Genomic DNA, 25102 nt, shown 5'->3' on the forward strand with positions numbered 1-25102 from the left:
CTATTGTCAGCATTCTCCACTTACCTGGACGATTGCAGTTCCAATAACACTCAAGAAGCTCAACACCATCCAGGACAAAGCAGCTCACTTGATTAGCACCCCATCCATGACCTTCAACATCCAGTCCCTTCACCAATGATACACAGTGGCAGCAGTGTGCATCATCTGTAAGATGCACTGTAGCAACTCACCAAGGCTCTTTTGACAGCAGCTTCCAAACCCATGGCCTCTTCCATCTAGAAGGACAAGGGCAGCAGGTACACTAGCTGCAAGGTCCCCTCGCTGCAAAGTCCCCTCCATGCCACAAACCATCCTGACTTGGAACTAAAACTTGGTCCTTCACTGGGTCAAAATCTTGGAATTCTCTGCCTAACATTGTGGGTGTACCCACAACACATGGGCTGCAGCTGTTCAAGAAGGCAGCTAACCACCATCTCGAGGGAAATTAGAGATGAGCAATAAGAATACTAGTCTAGCCAGCAACATCCATGTCCTGTGAAAGAATATTTTTAAAAGCCACATTTCCATTATTCCACCACATCATGTGCCCATACAGGAAATTGTGCTTGTAGCTCCACAAACTTTATTTGGCTGACTTTGTTTACTTATGTACATTTTAAAAATATCTTTTGTATTCCCTGTCATCCATCTGTCCCCTGAGATTTAGTATGATATTTACTCTCCTGGTATTGTTCAATACACCTCACTTTATGCACCTTATTCCCCTCTCCTGCTTCTATAAGCTGGTGTTTTCTTTCTACACACCTCCTGCCCCCAACCCAGCAATATTGTTTAAATCCTCCCCAATCTCACCAGAGAACTTTCCTGAACTAATGCATAACATTTTTCCTGTTTTGTACTCCAACCTTTTTTTGTGATAACCGCCAACATTCCATTAGACATTTTAATTAATGAATGAATTTTGTACATGGACACCCAAGTCCCATAGCTCCTCCAAAGCCCTATTCTTATCATTAAGAAAATATTTACAACTTGTTTCTTTAAATCCAAAGTAGATGATCTCTCACTTCTCAAACAGAACTCTTCCTGCCTTAGTTTTTTTTTTCCCAGTTGCTTATGTTGTCCCTTTGTGACATCCTTTCCAGTCTACACTAAGGTGTTCTAAACTAGTGTCATCTGAAACCTTGAATTTGCATTTCTATTCCTTCATTTCAGCATACACAACTGAAGAGCTGAAATCCCAGGATAGATCTCTGGGCCAACTATTAAATGGAGAACATTCCCATTATCCCCATTGTCTGCTTTCTACCATGTAAACAGTTACCAATCCATGTCATGAGATTGCTTCAAATTCTATGCTTTTTCAGTTTTGCCAATCTTTTGCGTGGAATCTTCTGAATGTACATTATAACATGAGTAAATATTGCCCTATCCACCACCACAAAGTTCAGTTGGATTGGTGAGACACACCTATTGTTTACAACTTCAGTTTCTTACAGAACATGTATTGCAATGTGCATATCTAGTTCTTCCACCCCACGCTACTGCTGTCCCCCATAACTCTGTAAAATCCCAACATTGATATATGTGGTCTGTGTCTATTTTTTTGTACACTTACAGACTTGAGAGCTTCTTCTGCCTGTTTTGAAGAAAAATACATCTAAACTCTCAAAATTGCATAAAATTCCATGATGTAGAAACAAATCTGAAATGAGGTAGACCAAATATAATTTTAAGTGGCTAAAAACTATCTGCATGGGGTACAAAATCAACCCATCTAGAATATTGAATGGACATTGTGATTAGTTTTCCTTTTCCCTGTCTTAAGGTTTAGAAATTCTCAAGATATTCTTGAGATTGAACTCACGTTAACTTTAGTTGTTTTCTCGGAAGTTTTTAATATTATCTTGGAGGCGCAGTACTATAACAGGACTGACCCCACCCGGGTCGTAACAGCTGTAGTCTCTTGCTGGGCTTGGCCTACTTTGCTTCATTACTCTCTGGACGCCTGAAACACCGGTTCTTTTTCTAACTTCCCCTCCCCACCATTTTTCTCTCTTCCCCAGCTAAACTACTCAATTAACAACAGAAGACAAATTATCTTACAGGTGAATCTGCTATAATCTGGCTGTGTCCCAGTATCCACCCCTGTTGGAATTATTGACTTTAGCCTCATTTCTTGTCTACTACATCTCTCCTCAGATGTCCCACTTCTTTTGCAACCACGTGTGCTTTCTGCCCAACACTATCTGCAAGCAAAATTATTAGATAGTTATTACATAAACACAATGTAACCACTGTTTAGCATGGTAGACAATTGGCATATGTTAAAGTCCCACTGAAGTCAGATGATTCAGCATCAAGTGACAGATTGCTGTTGATTGTGGAGCCACTATCAATAACCTCCAGCAACACTGTTAGTGCTGATAAGTGATATGACAACATCCTGGACCATGACATTTGTCTTCCTGATGCTGATGGTTAAACCAAACTCTCTACCCTCATCGCAAAAGCTACAGTTGTTCCGTCCAAGTTCAGTAAGATAGTGTGAAATAGTAGCAAATTTACTGAGAGCGACTTGTGATTCTACCAAGCCTGGGTCCTCTCCACACTCAGCCACAGCAGCATATGCTCGGGAGGAGAAAAGGCTGAGCAGTTTCCACTTTTGCTGTTTCTGGCATATTCTTGTCAGGACGTGGTCATTAACTTGGAGACCTTGGAGTGTACCACATCTCATGGCCGAGTAAGTGCAGACATTATTGGCCTGGCGGTGTTCGTTAATTGGGTGATAGTTGTATACCCAAAGAGCTTCTGTACATTTAATTGGCTACTGGGTCTTCCTGGGCTTCCATACCCCAGTATGGAGACACCTGTAAGTGAGATATGAAGATGGTGGACATTGACACTGATGATTGGAAGCCAGCCCCTGACGGTTGTGTCCTTTGGAAGTTGACTGTTGGAAGGAATTGAAAATGAACAGAAAGAAAAACTCAGCTGGCTGAGAAGAGGGTCCAAAAAAAGAAGAAACTAGCAAATTGTACACCTTTCCCGCCCACTGTCTTGCTCTGCAGAAAATGCAGCAGAGATTGCTATGCCTGAGTGGAATTCCTGAGCTGGATTTCTGAGCCACATCAGGTGATGCTGAACCATGATCTCTCAAGACAGAAGGGTGCCACCACCATCTCTGAAAGTCAGATGTTAAATGAGCAGTTATTCTGTTTGTCTAATAATCTTTTTATAATGTCTAGGATACCACCCTTTCATATTATAATTACTTTAGACATGCAGTGTGAACATGTTTGAAACACTGAAATTTTGTTTTTATTTCAACTTCACAAAAAATTAAAACAAAACTAACGTAAACACTTGTTGGTCTTTGTTTAATATTGATACCATAACTTGAATTTACAGCTAATGGAAAGAGGCTGTGAATAAAAATGGAAGGAACTGATGATTTCAGCTGGATTCCTGCTTGCTAAACTACTTCATTGATGAGCCCCTCATAAAGGGCATCACTTGTAAAGCTGACTTATGATATTCTATCTCTCTGGACAAGTTGGACCTGAGTTCTTTTGTTTTCTGTAATCCTTGTTGTTAATAGGCATTTGAATATTGCTGAAAAAGGGACATGCTGTCGAGAAGCTTTTTGCCTTGTACTCATCAGGACAGATTCACCAAATAAAAAGATATAAAAATGTAGTTGCCGTAATCCCAGATGAACATAGGTTCCCCTCGAAAGGGGAGAACTGACTGTTGGTGATTTTAACCTGATGATCACCACACTGCAGAGGCAAAGGACGAAGTTTAGAAGGAGGATCTTCATGAATAACCTCAGCTGGTATGGGAATTGAACACTCTTCTCATGCAGTATAAATTGCCCTCTTTACTATTGGTATTCTTGAGAATTTATCCTGATAAGTGCAAGACAAAAAGCTTCAAAGACATGTCTCTTGTTCAGCAATACTCAGATCCCTACTGTCTTAATTTAAAAGGTGTATGCGTTCTCCTGAAGTTACTGCCTTGGAATTAATCATGTATAATCTGCATAAAATGTGTTTCAGCATTCACCATAAATGGTAAAAACAAGAGGGCCAGTGAGACAGCTATCCTCATGATAAAGCAACTTTTCATGACTTGATATCGTACTTCATTCAAATCTAAATTGTACAGAAAAATCAAAAACTTGATTGGTAAGTTATGTACTTGTGCTGGAGGATGTTTTGAACATGTGGACTGGAACTGTTGGATATTATGAGCAAAATAAAGTTCAAGCTCTTTGTTCAATTCTACAACGTAGGATTAAAATTTTCTAAAATATAGTCAAGGCTTTGTAATGTATCAACAGGACTCAAATAGAAAATATTGGCTTAGTTGTTGGTGAGGTGTATAGTTGTCAAAAAGTAAGTCTTGATATAAAGGTTAAATTCATCCATAGACTTAGCATAGGTATGGTATAAAATCAGTCATGTTTACAAGGCATGTTCTGGATAATAATGAATGGCATGAACCAAAGCTGCATTTCTCCCCAAGCTGCCCTTAGGCCTTTGAGATTCCCTAGAAGCCCCTCTAATTGAATACACGCCAGGAACCAAACTTGAAAAAACACTGCAGATACTGAAATGGAATATGATAGAAATACTCCAGCAGGTCAGTCAGCATCTGTAGAAAGAAGAAGATAGGGATAAAGTTTCAGGTGGATGACTGAACTTCTGATTTGTGGATCTAATTAGTTATTCAGTTCACACATTCTGCATTTTTAATTCTCTAAGGAGATGTGAGCATGAGCAATTTTCCCCCATCACTAATTGCCCTTTGAAGGTGTTGGTGAACTGTTGCAATCCATGTGGTGTAGGTGCATCCACAATGCCATTTGGAAGAGTTCTAGGATTTTCACCCAGTGAGGGAAAGGATAGTTTTGTGTCCGAATGGTGTGTAACTTGGAAAGGAGGTTGCAGGTGGCGGTGTTCCTTGTGTCTCCCAACCATGTCCTCTTTAGATGGAAGGCATTGTGGATTTAGATGTTGTCTTTGAAAGAAACTTTAAGAGTTGCTGCAGTGCACCTTATATGTAGTACTCACTGCTGTCACTGCATTGATGGTGGAATGAATAAAATGGTGGACAGGAGGCTGATCAGGTGGGCTGCTTTGCCCCAAATAGTGTTGAACCTTTTGTGTTCTTGGAGCTGCACTCATCCAACAAGTGGAAAGCATTTTATCACACTCTTGACTTGTACCTTTTGGACAGGTTTTAGGGTCAAGATGTGTGTTATTCACTAGAAATTCCAACCTCTAACCTATTATAGGCACAGTATTTATGTGGTTGGTCCAGTAAAGCTTATGGTCAGTGGTAACCCCCAGGATGTTGATGGTAATGCCATTCAATGTCAAGAAGTGATGGTTAGATTTTCTCATTAGTGACTTCAGCTATGTTTAATATAAGATCTTGTTCTAGGTTTGGACAGTTTTTTCTGTTATAGGCAAGATATCCTAGTTCACACCAGATGTGTGTTTCTTTACTTACGTCCGCCATCTAAATTCTTTCTTGTTTGGGCAATTGGTAGGCAAGGCAAGTTTTGTACTTTATCATGCTTGCATTGTGTTCTGTACGTTGAAACTCTGTTATTGGAGTGTAGTTTATTTTTACAACCCTGAATCAAGCTCTTGATCAACTTGCTGGTGAAGTCTGATTTAAGACTCGTGTTAATGCTGGCGGTTAAATTTTAAAATTACGCTATTAACGGTAGCTTCTTCGACCATGGATAATCTTCACTGGCACTTGCATGATCTTTGTTTATTGTGTGGATTTGAACTGCATAGCCTATTACAGATTCTTCAAAATTATTATTAGAATGCAAAATTTTGAAAGTAAGAACTTCAAGGAATGTTTTGTTTCACATGAATCTGAAACAGATGGATGCATTCCAGTTCCAAATTTCATTCCAACATGCTCACTGCACCAAAACGGAATAATCTTCACAGCTTGGCAGGGCTCATGAGTTGCACCACAGTCCTCGTCCTAACTCCGAGTCAGTTAATTTATGGAATTTCTTATTCTACATGATATGTTGCCTACCCTTATGTCTCTGAATAAAGTTTGAAGTTTGGATAAGGGGTGTGGGGGAGAGGGGAAGTGGAAAGAGTGGAATTGGGGTCAATGGTGCATGTGAGACTAGCTTTTGTAAGAGGATAGTGACTTAACACAGTCTTGGCCAATTATAATCACCACTTGATGTAGTCAGATTGAAAAACTCTAAGCACATTTCATATCTTAATATTATATCAACTGTCAAATCATTGTAATCAATGCCAGTTTATTGGACATATATTCCCAAGAATCTCGTTTCCTTGTTAATTTACAAGCAAAGATTATTTGGCCAAGAAGGCACTGTTCCTGTTGACCCACAGTCAAACATTTCAATGATCCTGTTGGGGCAGAATCTAAGGAGCTGGTGGAAACTGCTCCTTTCAATTTAAAATGTGTAGGATAAAAATGTATCAGGTATAAACAGTTTGTATACAAAGTGAAATAATGTTGACATACTATTTGCATGGGGGGCACAAGAGATGAAAGCAACAGAAAAAAGTGTGAGATTTTGACTTTGAATATTAACCCTGGAAGGGACATTCATTTGAAGCTCTTAACCCCTGTTCATTCCCAGTTGGAAGATTACTGCTAATTGTCTGAACTCTATCCTCTAATTCTTTTAATCCCATTTGGAGCCTATTAGGAAATACTTTGACCTATTTGAAAAATAATTTGCCATTCATCTAATAAATACACCCATAAAATGGATTTTCAGTCTTACGTTTTTAAGTATACTTGATTATTTTTGTTTCAAAAGCAAATAGAAATATTATTTTTTTTCACACTTGTGTGAAAGTTCCCATTCTCTCAAATTTGAAATTCCCAAGACATGTTAGTTATGGACAGCATTTTTGAGGAATGTGATTACCCAAGTCTAGAATTAGATCTATGAAATCCCATAACTCAGTATAATTCTTAACATGTTGTCTTGGAACTATATTGCAGTTTCTTCAATGGGTCAAAATCCTGGAACTCCCTCAGTAGCACTGTGGTAATGTTTAGACAACATGGAGTGAACAAAGTGATCCAAGAAGAGCAATTTGATATGGGCAAAAATGCTGGCCTTGCCAGGGACACCCACACCTATGAACAAATAAAAAGATGGCAGAGATGATAGCTAATGCTTGGTGGCAGATGGATAGTGATTGTATAAGGATGCTATATATACACAGTGCTCTGTTGAATAGAAATTGCCAGTGAAAATCTGTATAATACAGATCCAATAAAAAACACTGAACAGCCAGACACTTAAGTGTAACTTCTGTTCATCTTAACAATGCATTTTACTCGTATTTGCAAAAGGACCATTTTTCCTTAAAGTTTGTGCTTGTGTTAAACTGAAACTTTACTTCTATGTTTGAAGTATTTAAGAAAGCCAAGGGGAGGTAGTGGACCCTGAAACTGTTGCGATAATTGGCAGAAGTAGCATAGTTTCTCTACGATTTTCTGAAGATCTCAGAATTGGTAGATGACAGCATACCGACATATTGTCTAGACTAGAAACTATTAAACTTGAGTTTATTTCAAGAGGTAAAATTATAGCAGATGGAAGACAAGTCAACCAGTACCCATGATAAATATTACATTTGTTCCAAAATTATAATAAATGTTCAGAAGCTTATTAGTTCTCCTCAGTAAGTTACAAATGATGAAAGGTTGGAGGTGGAAAATTAACTTAGTGACCCAATTAACTCCCATCTTAAAGAAAGATTTGCATTTATTTGGTGCTTTTCATAACCATCAGGTGTCGCAAAGTGCCTTACATACTTTTAACTTTGCAAAAGTAGTGTAGTGTAGCCAATACACTACTTTTGAAGTGTAGTCACTATTGTGATGTAGGAAATGCAACAGCTAATTTGCACCCAGCAAGTGTGCTCAAACAGCAAATAATTGATAATGAGCAGTTAATCTGTTTTTGTGACATTAATTGAGAGAAATACAGGTCTGTACATAGGTGACTCCCCTGTTCTTCAAACTAGTGCTGTGGGATCATTTATAGTTCACTTGTGTAGTAGATGGGTCCTGGATTTAATGTATGATCTGACTGTGAAGAAAACAGTCAAGAACTGGGGACGATTATTTCTTTTTGAAGCAGATAGACAAGATTTGTATAATTTTCACCTCCCTTTCACAAACACACCCATGCAACAACACATGTTAAGTGTCTTATAGCCTGTCGGTGAAGGAGCCGACCAGAATTCGGTCTTTACTCAGTTTTAGATTTGTTCATAATGAGACATTATAAATGTATAGCTGCTAGCCCTACAATTCACCACTGAGGTCAATGTGTATTTATGTGTGTGCAAATGATTATCCAGTTGGTGCCACCCTCTCCACCTATAGACTCTTAACCTTAGACTTAACAGCAGAAACCCAATTATTACACTGTTTGCCTAGCTACGTAAAATTGTGTGCATATATTCTTTTGCCTTAAGAAATTCATGATCAGCCAACTTCTTGAACTGCTGCAGTTCTGGTGATGTCGGTAGACCCACGATATTGTTAGATGGGGAATTCCAGAATTTTGATCCAATGATGAAGGATTGATCTTGGTTCCAGGTTAGGATGATAGGTGGGGGGGCGGTTGGACTTGCAGGGGTTGCACTTGTTATATGTTCTCAGTGATAGAAATCACAGGTTTGAAGTTGTCCAGTTGAGTTGCTGCATTGCATCTTGTAAATGGTGCTCATTACTGTCACTGAGCTGGCTTGCGGATTGTGTCAAGTTTCTAGCGTGTTGTTGGCATTATGCTGATTAAGGTAAATGGACCATAATCTATTACATTCCTGGGGTGTAGTGTGCAGATGAATTATTTGAGTCAGGTGGTGAATTAATTGATACTGAATACCAAACCTCTGACGTGCTCTTGTAGCTATAGTATGCACCTTGACCACAGGAATTAGCAGGTGTAGGCTGTTCAGCTTCTCAAGCCTGCTCTGGAATAACTGATCTGATTATGGCCTTGGCCCCACTTTGTCAGTCCCTCCCCATAACTTTTACATCCTTGCTGAACAACAATCACCTCAGTCTTGAACATATTCAGTGACTTTGCCTCCACTGGAGGCAATTGGAAGAGAATTCCACAAACTAGCAGTTTGCTGAGAGAAATTTGCCTTAGTTTTAAATGGGAGCATCCTAATTTTTAAACTGTCCTGATCTTGTATGTTTGAATAACATCACCTTTTCTAAACTTTTGTGCATAAGCCTAGCCTGTGCAAATTTTCCAATAAGGTAACCCTTTCATGCCAGAAATCAGTCAAGTGAACTTTCTCTGAACTGCTTCTAATGCAATTATATCTTTCCTTAAATAAGGAGATTAAAACTGTACACACTACTCCCAGATGCGATTTTACTGATATTCTGTACATCCATAGCAAAATATCTCTACTTTTTATAATTGATTCCTCCTGCAATAAATGTCAACATTCCATTTGCCTTTCTAATTACTTGCTGCATCTGCATTCAAACTTTTTGTGATTTATGTACCAGGGGCATTCAGATCCCCCTCTACTGTAGTGTTCTGCAGCCTTTGATCTCCATTAAAATACTATACTGTATTTTACTTCCTGCCAAAGTGGGCAAGTTCCCATTTCCTACATTATACTCAATGCCAAATTCTTGCTCACTCAACTTACTTAAATCCCCCTGTTGACTCTCTAGTCATCTTGACAACTTACTTTCCTATCTATCTTTGTGTCATCAGTAAATTTACCTTGTGCCTTTAGTCCTTTCATCCAAGTCATTGATATAGATCATGAAATATTGTGGCCCTAGTACCGATCACTGTAGCACTCCACTAGTAACAGCATGAAAACAAAAACCTGAAAATTACCCAGTTATCCCTATTCTGTTTCTTGTTAGCTGACCAGTCCTCTATCCTAACTTTCACATTAGGTTTTGATTCTCAGATGTTCGTGGTGGGGGATTTAGTGCTGGTGATGATTCGAGGGCAGGTGCTTCAACACTTGCTTGTTGGTGAGGGTCATTGTCTCACACTTGTTGACAGGAATGTTAGTTGCCATCTGAGTTCATCATTGAGTGTTCCCCAGGTCTTGTTACATGCGGGCATGGACTATCGTTATTTTAGGAGTTGTGAATGGAGCTGAACACTGTTTACAGAGCAGCTCTACTTCTAATTGAACAATGGAAGGAAGGTCTGGTGATTTGGCATTGCTGCCAACATTGAGATCCTGTGAACAGTACCGGTTGCCTCCTGGAGCCATACTGCACCCTTGGGAGTGGTCTGACCGGCCATGGGTATGCGTACATCTTGATTATGTTGGCCCATTCATGGGCACAATATTTTTGCTCCTTGTCAATGCACGTTCAAAGTGAATGGAAGTGTTTGAGGTGAAGTCTCTGATGGGCCATTCTTTGAACTTCTGGACGCGTTTGAATATCCCATTTAGCATAGTGCTAGTGCAACACAAGATGGTAGCAATTTTCCTTAGTTGCAGAGAAGCTATTGCGCAGTGGCCATTCTTACCAGTACAATAATGGACAGATGTCTTTGTGACACATGGATTGAGGGTAAAGTAAGAAGTTTTTCCTCTCCTGTTGGTTCCCTCATCACCTGCCACACACCCAGTATAATGACTATGTCCTTCTGGACTCATCAATAGTGGCACTACCATACAATTTTGCAGGTTAACTGGGTTGGGTGTGCCTTTGTCATGTCTTGTGCCTCGTTGGATGATAGGATGGCCCATCTGGTTTAATTCTTAAATAAGCAAAGTGCTGGGATCTGAAACCAGAACAGAGGATATTGGGAAAACTCAGCAGATCTGCCAGCCTCCATCATTCTTGAAATGATACTGATAGACCTGCTGAGTTTTCCAGTGTTCTGTTATGGTTTTATTCTCATTTTGCTTTCTGATAGCGATTAGATACAACTGAGTAGTTTGCTAGACCGAGTCACAAAGCAACCAGTCAACCACATTTCTGTTGGTCTGGAGTCACATATAAACCAGCCAGAGTATGAACAGATTTCCCCCTCTGTAGGAAATAATTGAACCAGATAGATTTTTGCAACAGTAAATTGTTTGGTCACCATTACTGATACCAGCCTTCAATAATTATTTAATATAAATTCCCCAGCTTTCATCATGGGATTGAACTCCCCTCTCTCCCTCGTTAGAAAGTAATCTAGAAACTAAGTGTGCATTGATCAAATGTCTGAATATCCTAAAATTGGGTGACATCTATTAAGTATTTGCTAAGTTTCACTATATTGACAGTTATCCTCCAACTTTTACTTAATCACATGCTTACATACATCTTGCTAAATCTGCTGAGAAGATGGTCAGTATCAAGACAAAAATGTGTGTTTGACATGTAGTATAGAAAAACAAGAATACACCAGTCAAACACGACTGGGTTTTTATTTGTAATTGTGTAGAGTTGTAACCTCATCAAACGGGCACTATAACAGGCTAATTTTAAGTTTGAGGAGCTCATGTGTTTTTGCCTGAGATTGAGAATATCCAATCTTACTTCACTGAGCCAAGAAATAAGACAGAATTTTGCTTTTACCTTATCCAGCAAAAGTTCCCTCAGGCCAATGAAGCTACTCTCAATTTGGGAAAAAGCCTTCATTGAAAATAGGAGAATCAATTTTGAGGGAATAGACCACCTGTAGAGAGATGGCCCGTTTAATTTAGTTTCGGTCCCTCTGGTGACACACAGTACTTGTTGCCATGCATTTACACCTGCCCTTTATTAAATGGTTGGTTCCATAACTTTCCCCCTCAAACTCTCAGTGGAAGATGTAGAAGTTCTGTTCTGAGATATAGCCTATAGGTGTTTCGCACAGATATGGTGTGGGAACTACGTTGTGCGCTAAGGCAAACAAGATCTTGAGGATGTAATATATCTTTTCCAATAAGACATTTTTTATTCACCAGGGCATGGAAAGATTACACTTTCCTGTATTTGATGATTCAGTGAGTTAGTTGCAAAGTTTAAAAAAAAATTTTTGTAAATTGAATGCATTGGAAAATATTCATTTTTAATGCTCCCTTTTGATCCAGTTTATGGTCATGCCAGCTGAAAAACCTCGAGTTTCATTTAGATATTTTTTCATTCACTTTTTCATCCGTTTTGTCATTGGTACACTTAGCTGCTGAATCCTATAACAGGCATTATTTTTGTCTTCAATTTTTGAATGCCAGAGTATGTATTTATTGTGCAAGGTCTTTGTTGTTTTTGTTGTAACGTGATTGAAGAGATTGGTGAACTTGTCACCGAAACATACTGCATATATCTAGTTCTTAATACTAAATGTTTCAAAATTGAGTGGAACAAAAGCATTATGCTTTTAATTAAAGCAGCTCTAACACTGCAGTAACTGCTTAATTCACAATTTGAAATCTAATTTGATGTGACATGAAATCTAGATTTCTTCTTGAAGATGAAAGAGTCAGTTAATGTAAATTTTATATTAGTTGCACTTTAATTAGAACTTGCGAGCTGTACAGGTAAGTTGCTGGGTTTTAGTTTTAAGGTATCATTGCTGTAAAGACCGAACTATGCACGAAGTTGACTGTACATTTCTTTAAAAATTATAATTAATTCTCAACCTACTTCTCTCTACTCATATTTGCTACAATAACGATTTAATTGAAAGGTTTCAGAACACAAATGCATTTCCTGGCATATATTGCACGATACACCCAACCCACATCTGAATCACAGAGAAAGGAATTGAACTAAATTAAAAGACAAGATGGGGCTCAAAGGAAAAAATGGTGTGTAATGGGGGAGAGGGGGACAATGCATGAAAATACAAAAAGTAACACAATTTGATTAGGACAAAGGGTTGACGATTCGTCAATCATACAGATGCTTTATTTTGTCTAGGTGTGTATGTTGTGAAAATGTTGTTGAACATGATCCACAGATGAAAATCTACATAAAGTTACATTGTTGTGGACTGTAAAGGTCTCTTTTGGCTTCAGGGAATTAATTTGAAAATATTATATATGCACACGTGTGTGTGTGTGTGTATGTATGTTTTCAAATTGAGTTTAGGAATCAGGAGGTAATGCTGCAACTTTATAAGACCCTTGTCAGGCCTCATTTGGAGTACTGTGCGCAGTTCTGGTCGCCTCACTATAGGAAGGACGTTGAAGCTATTGAAAGGGTACAGAGGAGATTTACAAGGATGTTGCCTGGATTGGGAGGCATGCCTTATGAAGTAAGGTTGAGGGAGCTGGGACTCTTTTCCCTGGAGAGACGAAGGTTGAGAGGCGACCTGATAGAAGTTTATAAAATGTTGAGAGGAATAGATAGGGTGGATTCTCAGAGGCTATTTCCCCGGGTTGAAATGGTCGCTACGAGAGGACACAGATTTAAGGTGTGGGGAGGCAAGTACAGAAGTGATGTTAGGGGTAAGTTTTCACTCAGAGGGTGGTGAGTGAATGGAATCGGCTGCCGTCAGTGGTGGTGGAGGCGAACTCGCTGGGGTCTTTTAAAAGACTTCTGGATGAGTATATGGGATTTAATGGGATTGGGGGTTATAGATAGGTCTATAGATTGGTAGGTGTTGATGTGATCGGCGCAACTTGTGGGCCGAAGGGCCTGTTTGTGCTGTAGTGTTCTATGTTCTAAATCCAAGCATGGTATGTAAAATGTTGATGTTGAAAGGAATTTTCTAAATTGCTTATCCATTTAGTCAATCAATTGTAATCATTAAATTTTAAATCAATCTTAGATTTTATTTTTCACAAGAAAATTCACACCTGTTGTACCGAGTGGTGGAGTTTTTAAAGAAAATATCTGATTTCTTAAGTTTGAAATTACCTGTAAGTGAGAAAAATTGGTACGCTATCTTTACATTTTAAGTACATTATTTGGAAATTTTCTGGGAGGACTGAAATGTATAAAATGTATTGTGCAATTGTGTAATAGATGACATTTCATTTTTAACACAAAATAGAATATATTTGTGATGCAGTTTGTGCCCCAACCTGCCACGTGCAAGTACATTGCTGAAACATTGAGACAGCAATGTGACAAATTAAAAGGAAGTTGAAACCAAGATGCCATCTATGTATGGCAACAGATGTGGCTTTGTACAGAAATGCAAACATACTTTGGAAAGGAAGTATGGACCTAAAGTAATTGAATGTACTGATCCCATCCAATTACTAGTTTCCATTATTACTTGAACATGCATTTTACAACAGATCGTTTAAACTATGCATTTGCCTTCGGAGGAGAGCAAAGTTTGCAATATTAATGTGCAAGACTAGGAATATATACTACAAGCCTTTCAAACTTTAAAAGTAAAATTAAGAAGTTCCTTAATAGTCAGTAGCATTTTTAATGATCGAATAATGCTTGTCATTATCAAAACTTTCATCAATATTTCATACTAGTTCTCAGAACCGAGCATATTTTCTTCACACATTACCTGTTAAGCTTTGATGTTTACGAGGTGATGCCAGTGCTATTGGTGATGTTAGGAAATAATTTAATTACAGGATAATGGAAAAGTTGCCAAATGTATACATTTTCAAACTTCTAAAGATTTGGCTTGCACTTTAGTTTAAGTTTGTTTATTAGTGTTACAAGTCGGCTCACATTAGGACTGCAATCAAGTTACTGTGGGCGGCACAGTGGTCTGTACTGCTGCCTCAGTGCCAGGGACCTGGCTTCGATTCTTGGCTTGGGTCATTGTCTGTGCAGAGTTTGTACATTTTCTTCATGTGTGGGTTACCCAAACAGGTGCTGGAGTGTGGTGACGGGATTTTCACAATAACTTCATTGCAGTGTTAATGTAAGCCTAGTTGTGACACATGTAAAGAAACTGAAAATCTCGTAGTTGCCATACTCCGACGCCTGTTCGGGTATACTGAGGGAGAATTTAGCATGGCCAATGCACTTAATCAGCACGTCTTTCAGACTGTTGGAGGAAACCAGAGCATCCAGAGGAAACAGATGTGAGGAGACTGTGCAGACTCCGCACAGACAGTGACCGAAGTTAGGAATTGAACCTGGGGCAGTGGGGCAGCAGTGCTAACCACTGTGCCAATGTGTCATGTATTTAGGAAACTATTGTTACTTGGACACTATTTTACAGCAAGCTTCAATCACCGTTGCAAATGTTGCCAGCATGCTGCCTACATTACTTCAAAACGTGAGCCATCTGATGTGTCTAATCTTGTTGGAGGACTTTCCATATAACTTTTCAAGTGAGATTGCCTTTTGCACAAGGAAACGTGTGAGTAGTGGTTGGAGTGAGGCGTGCGTGACTACTTCTGTTGGTAAAAGTGAACGTCTTAGGTGTTGCAAACATTTTCAAGGCTTCCCTGGTGGCATCATTAACAATTTCAATTATGTTGGATAAATTTTGTGATCCTTGGGATCCTAAACAGAAAATTTCAAACCAACGATATAAGCCTGTTAATTATTATGAATAATGGCACTGTACATCCCAAAGTTTTCTGCCCTAACATGTGGAACTTATTTGTACCCAAAGGAAACCACTTCTTTGAGCTAACAGATGACAGAATTATCACGCTTTTCCAGGGCCACTATTGGATGTTTTTTGGCTAGAAAGGAACCAGCTGCCTATGATAAACTTGCAGAGACAATAACCAGGGAGCATATGTCTGATTTGATTTGTACTATACTTGATTAATCTGTGTAAACTAAAAAAATGCTTTTAGTTTCACCATTATCAAATTACTTGAATTTGATTTCTAATTGTTCATCAATTAGTGGTGCACCAGTATTCATTTTGTGTTCTATATTATTCATGAGAACAAAGAAATGACAGACCTGAATTTAAATTTTTTTTTATGTACCATGGTCATGTTTTTCTAAACCTGTAAAATGGTACAAAAAGATGAATGTTCTCACGGAAGTCAATAAATTGAAAAGGAAAACAGAAGTGCTAACTTCTCATAGTTCTGTGACCACAGTCTAAAGAGGATTTTTAAAGAATTTGACATGAGTGTAACAAAATGCAGTGGGCCACCTGGAACCTCCTGCAGTGAAATGCTGGATCAGCATAGTGAGCATTCTTCTGAGAGTAAAAATTACACTTACTGATGACATTTGCCAAACAATAAAGCCAAACAGAAGTGGAGTCAGTAAGGAAGCCAAAGAATAATCCCCTCAGCTGTCTTCCTGATTGTGCCATGTGATTTTATGTCATACTGGCAGCTCACTCTACCAGCCAAATCAACAGATGTATGGAGAACTGCATGTTGGGATAGCAGCAGTTGTTCTCGAACAACAGTGTCCTTTTTGTAAAAAGCCATGCTGCGAAAGGATGCAACAACGTGACATCATCTTATCCCAAGAACATTCCTTTACTGTTCTTGGTTTTACTGTGTTTAAAACGTCTCCTCCCCCATCGTTTCAAATCCAGACTAAGATCATATTGTCTATTGTTCAGCAAAATGCTTGAAGTATTTACTGTATTTATTTTTATTAATAGAATCAATGAGTGCAGCTCTCATACTCCCTGGTCTGTGAGAATTTCATCATGCAGTATTGTGCAGTTTTGATGAATGCCATATAGGTTTTGAGGGAAAAGGTTACTTACTGTCTAGAAATAAATTCCAATGACCACCATGTAGCCCTATATGTATGCAAAGAATAATGAGAAATTAGAATTAAGGTTTTGGAATACTTTGTGTAAATGGATTAAGATAATTGAATATTAAATATAATTGAAAAATCAATGGTCTCTTAGTATGTAGGCCATTTAAAAACAGTTAACTTTGTTGCATTGCTTTTGCTGCAGAAGTTGATGTAATTTAGACTTGGGTGCATGCATGTTAGACTTTAGAAAGCTGTTTGAAATGTAAGCAAAAAGCATGTTAAAAGTTTTATTGATCTGTTTTATGTTTGTCAAGGGAAGAAAGTCATACATTTGCCTTAATGATGGTTGAATTACACTGGTGAGCTTTCCTTTCTACATTGAATACCTGATGCAATTTGATTAAACTTAATAAATACTGAAGATGTAGTTGCTTTGAATTAAGTAAAAAAGATTGGCAGTTCCTCAGGTAGTCGTTAATACAGAACAGAGTTTTGGGCGCACAACAAGTTTCCCTGATTTGTTGTGAGCTAGGCAAAACTGATCCATGGGGAACATTACAGTTGACATTGGTGCCCTTGACCAGAAAGGGGGAAAATTATTGAATTCATCCCATGATTCTTGTCGGAGATGATTGTGCATAAACGTGAGAAGAAGCTGACTTTGGTTGTGATACTTCCCGTGCTGTCAATTTGACAGCCAGAACTTGCTGTATCAGCTAATTATCACGTTTCAGAATTTCCTTACATTTTTTCCACAATTAGGAAATGGAGAAGTGTTACTTTTAATGTTGGTTTTTGTAAGCTGAGTGTATTCCGATAAGTGTATGGAAAAGCGATTGTTTAAAAATGCTAATGAACTGATGCTGATAAATCTTTATAGCCTGTAAATAATTAATTCATTGGACTGTCAACAATCAAAAACATCTTGTTTGAAGCTTTAGCTTGTGGTGAAGTGAGTGGGTCTTTTTGAAACAGGAAAGCTGCAAAGGTTTGTTAAAGAGCATGCTGTGAATGCTTTTGATCTTAGATGAGGCAAAGAAATTAGAAATGATGAAAGATAATTAGAAGGCATCTTATTTAGGTCAAGTAAAATGGCACACTTTGGGGTCAAATAAAGTGTCTCTGTTTGTATTACAACACATTTTTGTAGGAATATGAAAGGAGTGAACCATTTAGCCCCTTGTGCCTTGTCAGCCTTTAAGTGGGGTCATAGAATAGTTGCAGCACAGAAGGAGGCCATTCAGCCTGGAGCAACTCAGTGGTTGAACTCCTCTGAATCTCCTTCGCACCATCCCCTCACCAACTCCTCCCCCCTTATGTGTTTTCTTTGTGCTGAGCTAATTTCCTCATGAAAGTCCAGATTGTACATGTCTCCACCAGACTCTCAGATAATGCATTCCAGATCCGAACCACTCAAGTAAAAATGTTTTCCTTCTGTTGCCATTTTTTCTTTGGCCAACCACCTTAATTCAGTATTTTCTGATCCTTGACCCTTATGCCAATGGAAACACTTTCTCTCATCTATTCTAACTGGACCTTTCATGATTCCTATCAAACGTCCTCTCAATCATCTACAAAGAGAGCAGTTCCCAACTTCAATTTATCCTCATAACTGAAGTCCCTCACCCCCGGGACCATTCTTGTAGACCTTTTCTGCGCCCTCTCTTAAGCCGTCACGTCCTCCTTTAAAGTGCGGTGCCTAGAATCAGACACATTACTCCAGCAGAGGCTGGTTTATTAATGTTCATAACTTTTATTTTGTATCCTCTGCTTCTATTTATAAATCTCAGGATCCCAAATGTCATTTTAAACTTTTTTGGGTGCTTTGCCATATTCAATGATTTGTGCACATATACCCCCAGGTATACTTATCTGGCAGGGGTGAAACTATCATGGCTAGTCGTTGCATGTGGGGTGTGCTGACGCCTGTGTTCGTGGGTTTCCTTGAGTAGTGTAAGCGATTAGGGTAGCCAATGAGGTTAAACCAAGGCTTAACCTGATGCAATTTTTCAAAGCCACCTCAGCCTTTTGGCTAATGTGAAGCATTAGGTCAAACCTGAGATGGGGTGTAAGGCCTCATCCTGCCAGCTTGGATCTTGTTTGATTAAACCCAAGATCAGATGTGTATCCTTGTCTTGTCAGCTTGGATCTAGTTTGTCCCTCATGCAAGGACTCTGGACTTGATTAGCTTTTTTGATTAGAAATAAAGTACCCCCAGATGTCTTCCTCCTTGCAACCCTTTGATATTGTATTGTCTTTCCTTGTTTTGCCAAGCACAATATACTACTTCACATTTATCTGTTAAATTTTAACTGCCACGTGTCCATCTGTTTCACCAGTGTTCTCTTGAAGTCTATCAAGATTCTTGTCATAGCTCAGCATGCTGCCAAGTTTTGTCATTTGAAAATTTTGAAATTGTGCCTTGCACACCTAAGTCTAGATCATAATATATATCAAGGAAAGCAGTGGTCAAGTACTGTATACCTTCCTCTAGTGGTGGAGGCAAATTCGATAGGATCTTTTCTGGATGAGTACGTGGGATTTAATAGGATTGAGGGTTATAGGTAAGCCTAGTGGGTAGAGATATGATTGGTGCAACTTGTGGGCCGAAGGGCCTGTTTGTGCTGTAGTTTTTCTATGATTCCATAAGTTCAGAAGAGTGAGAAGTGATCTTATTGAAACATACAAGATCCTGAGGTGGACTTAAGAACATAAGACTTGACAAGATGGATACTGAAAATGTTTCACCTTGAGGGAGAGATGAGAACTAGTGGATACAGCTTAAAAATAAGGAATCTCACATTAAGATTGAGAGTAAAAGATCTTTTTTCTGAGGCTTGTCTCTTTGGAACTCTTAGAGAGCATTGGAAGCAGGATCATTGAATACTTTAACCCAGTGTTGTCAGACACCTTAAAGTCCAACAGGTTTGTTTGGAATCACGAGCTTTTGGCGCACTGCTCGTGATTCCAAATAAACCTGTTGGACTTTAACCTGGTGTTGTGAGACTTCTTACTGTACTCGCCCCAGTCCAACGCTGGTATCTCAAGATCATGAATACTTTAAGGCAGAGATAGATTGACCCCTTTGTTAGTTAGACATCTAAGAACATCTAGGATAGGCAGAATGTGGAGTTAAGGCAACAGATTTGCCACAATCTTATTGATTGGCTGAGCAGTCTAAGGGGCCCTCTTCCCAATTGGTATGTTTGTATAAGCTTTGATCCATCTTCCTACTTTACTGCTCAGCATAGATTTCTAATTTCCCCTCTCCAGAAATAAGTTTTGATGAGCAGATGGGAATACAATCTAAATGGGGAATTATTAGGAGCTGAGGGTAAATTAACAAAGGGATTTAAGTGTCCAGTAATTAAAAGCTAGCTCACAGACACAGTGATCAAAAAGAAAAGTGTTGCTTTAGCAAAGTGGCTTGTTTTTTTTGGAATATAAAATGTAGGAAGTACTGCAGTTTAAAGAGCAGTGATCAAGCCCTGTTTACAATATTGTGGCAATTTGGATATCCCATCTTAAAGTATTTGGCACTGGAAGAAGTCCAACAACAATTCACTGGAGTGAAAACTAGGATGATGGGGGGGTTAGTCTATGGTCAGCTGGGACTATGGTGACTTTAACTTTGATTTGGGATGAAGGGATTGAACTATGATGAGACTGGTGAAACTGAGTTATATTTTCTGCAGATAAGGTTGAATGATTTGCTCAAAATATTTAAAATAAATTGATAGGTAGATAGGCTTTGGTAGAGTAAATCCAGAACATAATCTTAGAATGTGAGCTAAACCACTGAAATCAATTAAAACTTTTCCTATAAGAAGTAGCAAGAATGTGAAACTGTTCCACAGGTCACAGTCAAAATCAATTGGTGTTTGAAAGGAAAGAGAGACAGAAGGCAAGTAATGCTTGATTGGATGAATGGCAGACCTGTTCCTATGCTTCTCAGTGGAAACCTTTCAGTATGAATATAGCGTTTGTACTGAATAAGAGATTTCAAAATATGTATTAATCAGTTAAAGGCACTCCTGAACCCTATACAACAGTAGTTTATACGTGGGAAATGTGTATGTACAAGGAGGTAGGAGTTAAACTTGAGCTATATAAAGCCCTGATTAAATCACATTCGTAGTACTTTGAGCAGTTCTGGGCACCACACCTTTAGGATCAAATGTTGACCTTGGCAGGCAAGCAGCATACTTTTACCAGAATTTTACCTGGATTTTAAGAGTTAACTTAGAGATTTAGACAACGTCAGGTTGTGTTCTTTGGAGTTTATAAGGTTGAAGAAGTGTTTTGATTAAGGTTTTCTGAATATTAAGGGAATTAGGATAGTTGGGAACTATTTTCACTAGTTTGGGAGTCTTGAACTCTAGGGTTGGGGGAGTGGTCTAAAAATTAGAACAATATTTTTCAGAGTGACACTGGGAAATACTACATACAAATGGATGGTGAAAATTTAGAATGTTATTTTGCAGATTACAATTGATAGTTGACAATTTTTAAATCTGAAATTGATAGATTTTTGTTATCCAGGGGTATTAAGGGATATAGAGCAAAAATGGATATATGGAAATAGATTGCAAATCATCCACAATCTCTCAATGGTGGAATGGACTTGAAGCTCCTTCTGTTCCCATGTTCCTATTTGACTAAATTATTCTATTATATATTCAGACAAAACCACATTGTTATCCATGTTTATGGAATTTCTAAACGACCAGATTCTGCATAATTCAGATTCTGGTTGACTTGAGTTATGACAACATGAAGAAAATTTGTTTCCTTTTTCAGTTTTAATTTGCTACAAGTAAAATAGACTGCTAAGAAGAATATGTTAATTTGTTCTTTGGCTACTGTCAGCATTATTCTATGTTTGGTTAAAAAGTAGAATCATGAGCCATTCATGTTCCACAAATATGTTCACATGGCAGTCAAGGGTTTGATTCATATTTGGGTACTATTGCCATGTTTGCAAGTACATTAATAAAACTCCAGCCTAAAATAACAATTACCATTTTCAAATATTTCCCAGGGGGAAAAAATCAGATTTCAGTTTGTTTAATGATTCCATGTACCATTAATTTAATTTGCAGCTTTTATCTTAAGATCATTCAGAGGATTTGCCAATTTGGTAATTAGCATTTTTTTTTCTTTTTCAGTTGCCCATGATCAAGAGAAGTCATTGATGCAAATGCAGCAAGAATTAAGACGGTGTGCACCCAGATAGTCAGACGGCTAACCGCACAGTAGGATGCCGTCAACCAACCGAGCAGGAAGTCTAAAGGACCCAGAAATAGCAGAGCTGTTCTACAGAGAAGATCCTGAAAAGCTGTTTGTGGATTTACGAGAAATTGGCCATGGCAGCTTTGGAGCAGTTTATTTTGTAAGTATGCTTTTTTTTTTAAAATAATAAACTTAGTTATTTGAATCACAGAATAGCATTAGCACAGAAGGAGGCCATTCAGCCCGTTGTCTTGGCTGGCTCTCTGAACTGTGCACCTTGTGTCATTCCTCCTTTTATCTTCCTGGATTTAACTTTACAACTTGAATATAAATTTTAATGATTTTAAAATTGCCCTCCCTATTTCGTACTTTAATCAAAAACTCATAGTTTTGCCATGTCGACTATTTTGCTGTATATCCAAGTTTACGGCAGTTAAATACTAAAATTGCATTAATGTCTATGCTAAAGTGGTCATAAGTGTACTAAGTCTTTGTATTTTCAGTAAAAATTATTGGATTGCAACCAATTTCATTTATAGAAGCAAAAAAGAATCCTAATTCTTAATGTCCTCATACCAGTAGGCATTTTCATTTCAATTGAATGAAATGAGATAGAAGGAATGTATGTGAGGAGGTGGGTGAGGTCTTTAATGAGCACTTTGTATCAGTATTCACAAAGGAGAAGGATGTGATTGATGGTGAATGTAGAAAGGAGGATGTTGACGTTCTAGGACATTTTGAGATAATAAGGGAGAAGGTACTGGAGGTTTTGAAAAACATTAAGGCTGGCAAGTCCCCAGGGCAGATGTGGTTTATCCCAGAATATTGAGAGGGGTGAGGGAAGAAATTGCTGAGGCCTTGGCCAAAATCTTTGTATCCTGTTTAGCCACAGGCGAGGTACCAGAGGATTGGAGAGCAGCTAACATTGTTCTTCTGTTTAAGAAGGGCAGAATCCAGGAAATTGAAGGTGCTGCTGAGGGAGGTGATGGAAGCAAATTTTATAACAACATTCAAGAGACATCTGAATAGATCCATGTACAGTCAGGGAATAGAAGTGTGAAGATATTAGAGAGACATCAGTGTCGGCACAGACTTGGTGGGCTGAAGGGCCTGTTCCTGTGCTGTAGTTCTTGCAGTATGATTTTATTTCTTTTTTTATGATATGCAATTTGTCTACCTCTGAAATCCTTTTCCTTTTTGTTGGATTTCAGCCCCAGGTCCTTGTTACTTTTGAGTTCTGTTAAGAAACTGGTTCGTTACTGCAGAAACCTTTTCTTCCAGCTATCTTTTTTTATTTTTCTAGAAACCCCAGTGAAATTTTAATCCTTGTATTAACTCCCCAAAATCTTGCTGCCATTCACACTGGCAGGATCTTTTGGTCCCATCGATGGTGCATTCCCGCCAGGAGTTTCCCAGCAGCAAAAGATGCGTTTAATGGGAAAATCTGTTGACAGCAGCGGGACTATAAGATCTCACCACCAGTGAGTGGTGTAGCATGCCATCTCCCCATTCTGTGGAGAGGAGGGAAAATAATGCCCTGTATGTACATAGAAGGTCAACATACCAATGGTTGACTGTTACCAAATACTTCATTGTAAGGCCGTCAACACATTTTAGCACTTAAGTCTCTCTGAAAGGCCTCGGTTGTTTATATAAAAAAAAAGCAATACATTAGCTTGTCTGAAGTGTTTAGTGAAGGCTCCTAAGCTACAATACTGTAATTTGGAGTAAGTGTCAGTGCTCAGATGCATTTGAAACTGTAGATAATACTTTGTTTTTTCCATGTGAAATGCAAAAGGTAATTATTGACTTTGTGTGTATTTTTTGAGATAAGACTGCAAGGCATTTTAAAAGATTGAGTTACAAGAAATGATAACCTGTAGGCAGTGCTCAAGGAGCACTGTAAAATGTTTAATTAACTTGAATTAATTGATTACTATCAGCTTTGAGTTTCCAAGGTTGGAATAGCCACACGAACTCAAAGCAGAGAAACCATTGGCAGCACACTACACTACATGAGGGAGGAAAGGTTCCTGGAAAGTATACTGCATAGATGGACAACTCTCATCAAGACATGATTAGTGCGACATATGGAAGGAAACCATTTACTAAAATGATAGGAAGGTGCAGAAAACACTCGGTGAGGGGGGAAAATGACTGAAGTTGCCTGATCTATGTACAATGTTGAATATGTACAGATATGAATGGTAATATGCAGGTTGCTCCACCTTGATTGAGGCCTATAAAACTGAATAAAGTACATGAACAATTAAAAGACTTGGCCTGATGGAGGAACATCAGCATGAATTAATAAAGAACAGAATCTGTTTGATTAATTTATTTAAAATTTTGAAAATATTAGAATCATAGAATCACGACAGTGCAGAAGGAGACTGTTTGGTCCATCAAGACTGCACTGGCAGCAATTCCACCTAGGCCCCATAATCCCACGTTTTTGGCTTGATAATCCTCCTGACATGAGGGGCAATTTGGCATGGCCAATCAACAAAAACCCACATCTTTTGACTGGGAGGAAGCCAGAGTATGTGGAGGAAACCCATGCAAACTCCATACAGTCAACCAAAGCTGGAATTGAACCCAGATCCCTGGACCTGAGAGACAGCAGTGTGAATCAGTGTTACCATGCAGTGAGGGCAACAAACCTATGCACAGCAATGTGATGATGGTCAATATTAGCTAAAATACCAAGTCAGCTCTTCCACTTTTTTAATAGTGCCATCAGACCTTCTACAAGGCATTGCCGCTAATGCATTGTCTCCATCAGGTACCATCAAATGTTAGTTTCACCAAGTGGAAGTTTGGACTTTCAGTAGCAATTTCTTGCTTCTCTGAAACCAAGTCAATCAAGATATAAAAAGTCTGAAATAAAAGTGTGGACACATTGTTGCACTTTAAGATAATATCTGCCACCACCATCCAAATATTTAATGATGTTTGTCAAAGAGAGTGGGCTCTAAAAAGGAGCTTTGAGTATATAATGTTATTGTAATCTTTGCTCTTAATTGGGAGTGAAGGCTTAGCAATTTTGATAGCCAGTATGCAGATTATTCTGACACAATGGGCTGAATTTTATGGGGTACTGCAGTTCCGTCCCTGCCTTACCCAAAATATTTGGGGATAATAGGTAACTGGCTGTCTTGACAACTGCCCTGCAGCAATTTAATGCTGGGCACAGCATTAATTACTTTAGAGCAAGACTTTCACCCCTTTTACACAAGGATGCTCCATCTTATCGGCCGGGCTGTTGGAC

General features: G+C 38.6%; 1 protein-coding gene across 3 annotated transcripts in view; it reads left to right on the forward strand.

The window, feature by feature from the left end:
- Positions 1-25102, forward strand: part of taok1a (TAO kinase 1a) — a 160372-nt gene that overhangs the window by 57021 nt on the left and 78249 nt on the right. For 2 of the 3 annotated variants that reach the window (XM_080210891.1, XM_080210892.1), the window contains exon 2: positions 21768-21991. In XM_080210891.1, coding sequence (XP_080067017.1) covers positions 21860-21991 — 132 coding nt within the window. In that variant the 5' untranslated portion in view covers positions 21768-21859. Of the gene's footprint in view, positions 1-4132; positions 4152-21767; positions 21992-25102 lie in introns of those variants that run through there. The other variant, XM_080210894.1, reaches the window with a different exon arrangement.

The sequence above is a fragment of the Carcharhinus amblyrhynchos genome, chromosome 23 (genome assembly GCF_965287045.1).
Source record: "Carcharhinus amblyrhynchos chromosome 23, sCarAmb.v2.hapA, whole genome shotgun sequence".
In the NCBI taxonomy this organism is placed as follows: domain Eukaryota; kingdom Metazoa; phylum Chordata; class Chondrichthyes; order Carcharhiniformes; family Carcharhinidae; genus Carcharhinus; species Carcharhinus amblyrhynchos.